The sequence below is a fragment of the Pyrus communis genome, chromosome 11 (assembly GCF_041283825.1).
Source record: "Pyrus communis isolate YQ-2024b chromosome 11, ASM4128382v1, whole genome shotgun sequence".
In the NCBI taxonomy this organism is placed as follows: Eukaryota; Viridiplantae; Streptophyta; class Magnoliopsida; order Rosales; family Rosaceae; genus Pyrus; species Pyrus communis.
This window is the reverse complement of record NC_142575.1, coordinates 22,419,271-22,428,645: the sequence shown is the minus strand read 5'-3', so window position 1 is coordinate 22,428,645 and position 9,375 is coordinate 22,419,271. Positions and strand designations below refer to the sequence as shown.

The 9,375-nt window shown below is 38.4% G+C and overlaps 2 protein-coding genes and 1 long non-coding RNA gene across 3 annotated transcripts; 1 reads left to right on the top strand and 2 right to left on the bottom strand.

Annotated features, from left to right (window-relative positions):
- Positions 1-947: 947 nt before the first annotated feature.
- On the top strand, positions 948-2,921 carry LOC137743296 (Na-translocating NADH-quinone reductase subunit A). Its single transcript, XM_068483163.2, has 4 exons — positions 948-971; positions 1,107-1,380; positions 2,193-2,293; positions 2,437-2,921. The coding sequence occupies exons 2-4, from the start codon at positions 1,326-1,328 to the stop codon at positions 2,713-2,715; spliced, it is 435 nt and encodes a 144-aa protein (XP_068339264.1). The 5' UTR covers positions 948-971; positions 1,107-1,325; the 3' UTR covers positions 2,716-2,921.
- A 27-nt stretch (positions 2,922-2,948) lies between these two features.
- LOC137743297 (uncharacterized) lies at positions 2,949-4,285 on the bottom strand. The gene is made up of 3 exons (XR_011069453.2): positions 3,997-4,285; positions 3,827-3,901; positions 2,949-3,260 (listed from the first exon to the last, which is right to left on the bottom strand). It is a non-coding gene; the product is annotated as an uncharacterized LOC137743297 (long non-coding RNA).
- A 941-nt stretch (positions 4,286-5,226) lies between these two features.
- On the bottom strand, positions 5,227-8,951 carry LOC137741465 (uncharacterized). Its single transcript, XM_068481170.2, has 2 exons — positions 8,781-8,951; positions 5,227-8,173 (listed from the first exon to the last, which is right to left on the bottom strand). The coding sequence occupies exon 2, from the start codon at positions 8,149-8,151 to the stop codon at positions 5,332-5,334; it is 2,820 nt and encodes a 939-aa protein (XP_068337271.1). The 5' UTR covers positions 8,152-8,173; positions 8,781-8,951; the 3' UTR covers positions 5,227-5,331.
- Between the last annotated feature and the right edge of the window lie 424 nt (positions 8,952-9,375).

Sequence of the window (9,375 nt, the reverse complement as noted above, 5' to 3'; positions counted from 1 at the left end):
TAAATTATGTATTATAAGTTTTATCTACCTAGCATTACCCCCGAAAATAGCCTTTAGCCCAAAGCCGCCACCAAACTCAAGAAAACAATTTTATTTGGGTAAATTACACTTTCATACCTTAGGTTTGAGGTCTATTTCAATTCCTTACAACATCTTCAAAACATTTCACTTTCATACTGTAAGTACTATTTTATTTCAAAATAATACCTCCATTACATTTTTCATCCATTGATCTATTAAATGCTGATATGGCTGCCACATATATCTCACGTGGCTGCCAAATGTCTGCCACATGGCAAATAAAATAATTTTTTAATTTTTTCTAAAAACCTGAATTTTCTCAAAAAAAGAAAAAGAAAAAAAATTGAAAAAAAAAAAATGAAACCCACTATCCCTCCCCCCCCCCCCACCCCCCAGCAACACACATCCATATCCCTAACCCAAAACCCAAAAAACCTGCTGCAGCAGCAAGAAGAAGAAGAAGAGGGAGGAAGAAGAAGGAAGGAAAAAGAAAAAAAAAAACCTGCAGCAGCAGCAGCAGGAAGGAGAATAAGGAAAAAAAAACCCTAGACCCAGTTCGTCCCCCCCCCCCACCGGCGGCGTGCGACCTCCCCCCTCCCCCAGCGTCGCGCGATCTCCCCCCGCGGTGTCGCGTGACCTTTCCCCCTTTCCCACCCCCTGGAGTCAGAATCTCGTGATTTTCAGTATGGGTGGGTTTTAAAAATACTTTGAGTTTGAGATGATTTTTGGATTGGTTTTGTGGTAGATCCACGTAATCTCGAGTGGAATTTTTGTGGGTGATGGGGGATTTTTGGGAGGGGTGATGGGGGATGGGAGAAAGGGGTGGCTCGGGTGGGCCGAATTGGGGCTTCTTTTTTTTTCTCCTTCTTCTTCTTCTTCTTGCAAGTTTTTGGGTTTTGGGTTAGGGTCGCTTTTTTTGGTGGGGGGAATAGATGAAAAATGTAACGGAGGTATTATTTTGAAATAAAATAATACTTAATGTATGAAAGTGAAATATTTTAAAGATGTTGTAAGAAATTAAAATAAACCTCAAATCTAATGTATGAAAGCGTAATTTACCTATTTTATTTTTCTTTGTTCTGCAGGATAAAGCAAAATAGGTTAGGGTTTTAACCTTTTGGGCATCCATTTCATAGGGTTTTCTGAAAGGAAAAGCTCGGTGGTTTTGCGTTTCATCAGATTTGCGGAAGCCTCTGATTTGGGAGTTGTGTTGGTGGTGGTGATTGGATTTGAGCCGTTGGATTGACCTTTGATCTGGGCTTTTGCGCCCTGTGGCTGGTTAAATCCATGATCATCAGCGTCCCATGGACCCTTCTCCTGTGCGAACCACTCCACCTCTCGAAGAAGAAGATGAGTGGGGTATGTTATGTATCACCTTTCGCATCTGTTTTTCCTTCTTCTTCTCATAAAATCCCGTTGTTTGGTTGCTGAGAAAATTTTGTTGGAAAGTGGAAAATCACTAGAAAAGATGCGAATATTTTTGCCTAATTTGGATGGGTTTTTGTATGTTTTGGATTAATGTTCTTAACCTCAGCCAATTACTGCATTCTGCTTGATTTCTTGTATTGGGTTATGCTTAGGCATTTAATTTGTTTGGTTGCTGAGAAAATATATGCTTGTTACAAAATGGAAAACAAATGGAGATTTATTGGGTAAATAGATGTTGTTTTGGCATTGCAGCATAATTTGTTAGCTACATGATTTCTCTACAGGATTAGTAACTTGTAATATCTGGAATGTTATGTCTTGTGAGTTTAGTGTGAATTGGCAACAAAGTTTGACTTTGGAGTCGAAACTTAGGCTCGCGTATACTTTCTTTGTGCTACTCTGGCAATTATCTAGAGGCGTATGTATTTTAGGGTAACCTCTTTGTGGCACATGTTTTTCTCTGCTGTGTGTGACACGTTAAGGTTGATTGCGGTGAATTTATTTAGGGAAAATGATTTTCGAACCGCTTTTCTCCTCCTGCACAACTTATGTTCTTTATCTGGCCTTTAGATTGAATAAAATCAAATGGAGAACAAAGGGTCAAAATTAAACAGAGTGCAGAAGGAGAAAAGGGTTGTGCTGAAATTACCTTTGTTTAGTGGTGTCAGCAATGTAACGTACTCTTCTGATTGATGCGCACTTAAACTGTTTTGAGATTAATATTGAACTGTTTTTGGCATTAGACACTGATGGATTTGTGATTCCAAGCTTGGTGATTGAAGAGCAAGATAGCAGTAATCACAATGCTCCAGCAGTAGAAGCTTCAAAACCACCATCTCCAAAGGTCAGTTACCAGTGCTTACAAGTGCTGTAGCTCCTTGTAATGAGTAAAGGGAATTACACGTTTGTACCTGATGGCTCTAAAAGTCTTTAATTCAGATACCTCGGAACTGGTTTTTTTGTTGACCTTGCATTTCTTTTATGCAGGCCAAAAAAGAAGAGAAGATCTACTTAGGACCGCACGGAGCTCCTCCTTCGCAATCAAAGCAGCAAGAGGTAAACCCTAGTAGCCGTAAGCAGAAGTTCAAGCAGAAACTGAAGGAAGCAGATAAGAAAAGTACCAGGACAGGCCGAGAGAATAAGTTGGAGAATCTGAGAGAGCTTGTGGGTGGGAAAGGAAGCAGCAGCATGGCAAAGGGTTCTAACAGGGATTGGTTAGACCCACACTGTCACGAGTCCCAGTTTGAGAAGTGGAACACCCAGTGATTAGAGTATCGCATGTTTTGAATTGCTCGAAACATTTGAATTTGGCATCCCGATCGTGTTTGGTTTTGATCTTTTATATCTTGACAACAATATTTTAGTTGAATCTTCCACCATTTTTCCAGAAGCTATTGGAATGGAATTTGATTGTTTAAACAAGTGATTAGCGCTGCATTAACTTACTAATTGATTAGTGTTTGAACGCTGAATTATATGTACCGGAGAAGCATACGAAATTGTAGAGCCATAACATTCATTTCAATACAGAACTCAATGCTCCCAAAATCAACAACATAAGATGAATAATCGCTTCTCGAATGAACTCCTTCTAAGAGATGCAAACACTTTAACTGATCAATAGTTTATGAATCAATGTCGCTAATCCGAAATGCATCTCTAAATACCTTCTCGATAGCAGCGTCATCAGGTATAACCACGTGACATTTGCAACCATAAGCAGGAGCAACCGAGGCAAGGCTAATAGCCGTGCTTCCAGCACTCCCCTCAGTGACCACTCCACCTGGAGCGAGGCCTCCAGATTCCAAGGCCTGTATACAACCAAAAATAAGAACATCTGCGTGACTCAGAAAACCAATCTATTACAATCAGTCAACAACTGATTATCTAAACTGCTACAAGGTGGTAGGCAGAACAATATTAAGTCAATTTAAATGCTAAACAACAATGTCAAGCATCACTAACAGCAATAATAAGAAGATTACCAAACTTATGAGCAATTGAATATATTTAGGCGCCGTTTGGTAACCATTTTATTTTCAGTTTTCACTTTCTCAAACGGTCCCTTAATTTTTGAATAATTTGACAACAAAAGTAGCAGGGCAAATCCCAAATTCGTTTCTTCAATTTCGTTGAAGTAAATATCTTCCGCAATCATGGACTAGTGAAGATCATAACAGCAGGTTAGAGTTTGTCAAAACTTACTTTCGAGTTTCGAGTTTCGAGTTTCGACAAACCCTACTTTCCAGAAAAATTAATCTAAGTTAATGATCACTGGTGCCAATTATATTTTCCGCGAATTTCTACTTACAAATACACGAAATGCAAAATTTTAAAATTTTCCGTCAAATTTGTCAACCAAATAAGTTTTTTTTACCTCTTCAATAATCTTGACAGCAACTCTGTCTTTCACGCTCCCACCTGGGTTCAAAAACCCGCACTTTCCAAGTATCTAAACAAACCCAAATATTAAAAAATAATAATAATTGAAGAAATAAATGAAAATCCAGAAAGAAAAAAATGGAGAAAAAGCTTCTTATTGCTTACTTCACAGCCGGTGACGTCCGAGAGGCTGTTGATGCGGATCAGAGGGGTGTGCCAATGGCACCAACGAGGCCATTTCTGTGATTTTCCTTCGAGCGCAGGGATAGTTCAGTCTTTTTGGAGGACGGCTTGGACTTGTAGAGAAAAAGAGAGAGCAACGCCATAGACACTGAGACTACAGCCACAATAGCGCCCGTGCTTCTCAGGCGCCATTGTTGGCGGTTCGAACCGGGACAGGTTTTGGTACTAAAAACATAAAGACACCACTTCAAACCTGGCGATTTTTCTTGTAGCCGTTCGAATCCGGACAGCTTTTGATACTAAAAACAAAAATTATTATACTCCTGTTTGTAGCCGTTAAATTAAATTTCAATAGCACGAATCATTTGATGAGTGGGTTCAGTTTCTTTTGGTCTAGAGAGGATCCAGATCCATACTTGAAACACACAACATTTATTATATATTGCATTACATCCATTAAAAAATTATTGAATGAATTTAATAGTTGTCGTCAAATTTGATAGCAAAAGGTTTTGCCTTCGATTAACTCAGCGCCATGCAAAAAATAGAAGGCTCGGTTGGAGAGAGTTTGCTATCATTTTCTACTGTTGTATGTCTATGGGATAGTTTTAACATCTCCTTTAGAAATGCTCTTATTCTCTCCCCTCCTTTCTCTACTTCTTTCTTCCACAACATATTCACAGCGGATTCCTTTTTGAGTGTAAAGAAGAAAAATATTAAAGTGACTCTTTCAAAAGCGGGACTCTCTGTCACTATGTCATCTTGTGCCAAATGTCTTACCCTATTGACACGAAAATTGACATAAAATGTAAGATGATAGAGAGTTCCTGAAGAATCTTACTTTAAGAGAGTTCCCTTATCATTTCTTATGCGGACAAAGAAATGACACACAATTTGAGATGGTTTAGGACTTAGGGTTTAGGGTTTAGATTTTTTTATTAATTTCCTCCATTTCTTCGTAAACATGGTTGCCTTTCTCTTAAAAATTGAATCATTGGTAGATAAGAATCATTGTATCACTGTATAATCTTGTGAATAATAGTTAGTCAATTTCTCTAAGAGACAACAAAAATGACCTGTATGCACTTCAAGTTAGAGAAAATATTGTGGTGGAAAAGAGAAAATTATATATTTTGTGATAAAAAAAACTAAATACGTTATATGATTACAACAAATTATAAGTACAAATAATACAAACTAGATGAATATGTACAGAAAATCTAAACGAAACTCTAGATGTATATGTTACAGAAAGAATCAGATTAAACTACTGAGTATCAAAACTAGAAGAACAATACAAAAAAAATACAGCTTTAACTATTCTGGTGAAGGTTCCTTTTTGGTTGGTGATGTTTCTTCTTTGGTATCCGGTGATGGTTCCTTTTTCGTATCCGGCGATGGTTCCTTTTTGGTACTATAGGTAGTGCTTCTCTTTATAAGATCTCCGAATCTTCGTAGCAATGCTTTCTTTTTCCTTGAATTTTCACCTTGAGTTCCATCTAGATGATCACAATCATCTGAATGGAATCCTTCTCCATCGTCTGTGAACGTAGAAGAAGAGTTTCTGCGGTGATGTGTAGCTGACCCCGGAGAGGCTACCTCAAATATCGACCCTTTGAGAGCCTCGTCTAATTCAATCTCATCATCGCCGTCAACAACTTCTTCTTCATGCGTGTTTGAAATTTTGAGCTCCTTAAGATTGAAACTGAAAACTTTGCCAAATATGCTTCCATTTTGAGATGTTGTAGTGTCCTTCTCATCCTTCGACGATGTTTTCTCTTTATCCTCCTTTTTTGCATCCCCCGCTAATGGCGGTTTCTCTTTACTCGTCGTATCCTCCTTTTTCACATCCTTTGGTGGTTTTTTCTCCTTGACCTCCTTCTTCAACTCCTTTGATGACGATGTTTTCTCCTTAGCCTCCTTCTTCGACTCCTTTTCTTTTGATGGCGTTTTATCTTTCTCCTCTTTCTTGCAGTCTTTCTCCTTTGACAATGGTTTCTCTTTCTCCTCTTTCTTGCAGTCTTTCTCCTTTGACAGCGTTTTCTCTTTCTCCTCTTTCTTGCAATCATTTTCCTTTGTTGGTATTTTCTCTTTTTCCTCATTCTTTGACGATTCAATAAGCAACCGTTTTAACTCCTTAATATTTTCATGAGCTGCTATTTCATTTACCCTATAATTTTCGTTTTCTTGAGTAAGGAAATTCAAGGCCTCCTCTTTTCCAGCCAGAATATCTTTGAGTCGAGAATTTTCGGCTTGAGCAATGGCAGTAGCTTCTTTTGCAACATTTGCTTCATTTAACGCCTGCTTAAGTATATCGCGCAACTTTCTATTTTCTTCCTTCGATAACATGGCTCTATTATCTGTCTCTAGAACCAACTCATGCAATCTAAAGTTCTCTTGTTGTGCAGCACATCTGTCCTCTTCGGCTCTTCTAATACAATTAACAAAGCCGGTTTCTTTCCCACTCCATGCTAAAACTGACTCTTCATGTTCTATTTTCAACCTGGCAGCAATGTTTTTGTGTCTTTCGGCTTCTTTCCTTGCTTCATCCAGTAGTATTTTATGACTTTCCTCGTTGCTTTTTAACATCGCATTTAGATGTTCTTCTTGTGCTCTTGAGTGCTCCAACTCTGCTTGGCTCATGCAAAGTTTATCTTTCAACTGGTTGGCTTCTGTCGCAACTTCTTTCAGTGCAAAAGCCAGATCATCCAACGCCGTTTTCCCATTTTCTTCGGCTTCAGTTGCCAACTTTAATTCATGTTTAAGTACTTTCATCTCGTCAAGTAACTTCTCAACCTTCGAGGTAGAGAGTTGCTCCTTTTTTTGGACATCAACCAGATTCTCCCTTGTCATCTGAAGCTCAGACTTGAGACTCTCTAATTCCTCCTTCATGGAAATATTATATTCGGGCTGATCATGATGCTGAGATGCACTACTATCTTGACTACTTTCATCGGATTCATCTTCGCATTTATCCAATTTCTTGTGAAAGGAGGCAATCTCAAACTTTGCCTCTACAAGTAAAGCCTTGGTCTGCTCAAGTTGGTTTGTTTGGGTGATCAATGAATCAAGAATTCTTGCTTCTGATTGCTTCCTTTTATCTATTTCCATTTCCAATTCTTGAATTCTCTCGTCACTTTCAGACAATAAATCCTTCGTGTCAGCCTCCGAGGTTTCCATCTTCTCTGCCAGTTTGAGCTTCAATTCCTGAATTCTTCCTTGACTTTCTGACAATAAAGACTTTGTGTGAGCCTCGGAGGCGCTAACATTCTCTGCTAGTTTGAGCTCCAAGTCCTGAATTTTTCCTTCACGTTCTGACAGTAAAGCCTTTGTATGAGCCCCAGAGTTTTCCACGTTCTCTGCCAGTTTGAGCTCCAATTCCTGAATTCTTTCGTCACTTTTGAGCAATAAAGCCTTCGTTTGAGCCTCAGAGGTTTCCGCATTCTGTGCCTCTGCGTTAGAAAACTTCATATACTCTGCCAGTTTGAGCTCCAATTCCCGAATTCTTTCGTCACTTTTGAGTAATAAAGCCTCCATGTGAGGATCAGAGTTTTCCGTTTTCTCTGCCAGTTTTAGCTCCAAATCACGAACTTTTTTTTCACATGTGAATAACAAAGCCTTTGTGTGAGCTTCTGCCTCGGTGGACTTCATATTCTCCGCCAGTTTCATCTCCAATTCGCGAATTCTTTTTTTACTTTCGGACAGTAAAGCTTTCGTATGAGCATCGGAGATTTTCGCATGGTCTGCTTTGATCTCCAACTCCCGAATTCTTTCTTCGTTTTGAGACACTAAACTCTTTGCTTGAGCTTCAAACTTTTTTACTTTCTCACTCAACTTGAGCTCCAAATCTTTGGCCTTCCCTAACTCGAGTTTCAAAGACTCAATAATCTCCTCTTTGCTCTTCAGTTCTTGCCTTGCATTCGACAACAACTCCGTCGTCAAATTTAATTCTGAGTCGTTCCTGACATCGTTCTGAGTTGCCAACTCTTCACTAAGCCTCACGTTGGCCTCGTCTGCCACTTTTTTCATCTCTCGATGTTCATCAACAGCTCCATCTCCTTCTACCTCCACTGCTTGCAATTGCGCCTTCACCTTCTTCAACTCCTCTTCTGGTTGCTCCATTTTTTGTTGTTGCATCTCCCAAAGCTCCAAGGGTGATCTGTTTCACAAAAAGCATCCTTCATCAACTAAAATAAAAATTTAACGGAAACCAAGTAAATAAATTACAGAAAAATTTGCATGGTCAATCCCTTGGATCCTTCAAAATAGTTAGCCAGATGATGTGAAGTTCTTACAAAAAAATTCAATAAAACCTTGTTCTAAATCAAAGTGAAAAATTAGGAAATATATGTAAAAATATTATATATGGAAATGTATAATGGTTTTGTGTAAATTATGTTTCTTGTAACTTAGTGTATCATACTAATCGTATTAAGTTGCATATACAATTTTTTTAACCATCATTATACGACATTTTTTAGACAAAAACAACGTTCATAATGCATGATAAAAAAATTCTACTATTCTTAATTGTGTTAAATCATGTGAAGGTCTTTATTAAGTTTCACCCAAAACTCTCAAAATTCCAGGGCCGACCTTGGAGACAATCGTACACATCAAGAAATTTTTTTATAAAATAAAAAGTTAAAAATCAATGAAATGGTGGAGAAAAACCTTGACACAACAATGGTAAAAGCCTAAGAAATGGTGAGATGAACATAAAAGAAAACATCGGAAATTGGAGAAAAATTAAGCAAAGTACGTACCTTAATTAGCCTTGAATTGCCATGTTTGATGCTGATCAAGAAGTTGTAGGAGCTGGCGATTTCTGTATTTTCTGATGCCACTAAAATGTAAGGAGAAAGGGCAGAAACGTAGAGAGAGAAGCTATTTGGTGGGTGTTGGAAGTGTTTTCTTAATCTTAATTATAACAAATCACATTGTATTGCAAACACAAGGCCGTTTTATCTTCAACATCAAACACTTGTGCGTGGCAGCCATCGCTAACCCTCACACTATTTATTGACCGAAAAATAAGAAATACCTCTCACTATTGGACATCTCTTGCCCCTCCTTCCTATGCCATTCGATATATCAAAGTCGTTGTTTATGTTTATCTCCATACCGTTCAATTCCGTTAAGTTTTCCATTATTGTCTATGCACTTTTATCACAAATGGTATGTAGCTAACTCATCATTTTTGTTTTTTGTTTTCTAGGTGAAGCTGTGTAAACAATGCAGAACGGCCATATATGTCCATGCACATTAAGTAGCCGTCCTTTCTTTTGGCCTATATAGTGAGAATCGTCGTCTGTAATGCTGCTGTACGTACTTGCGTCGTTAACATGGCTAATTTCCTAG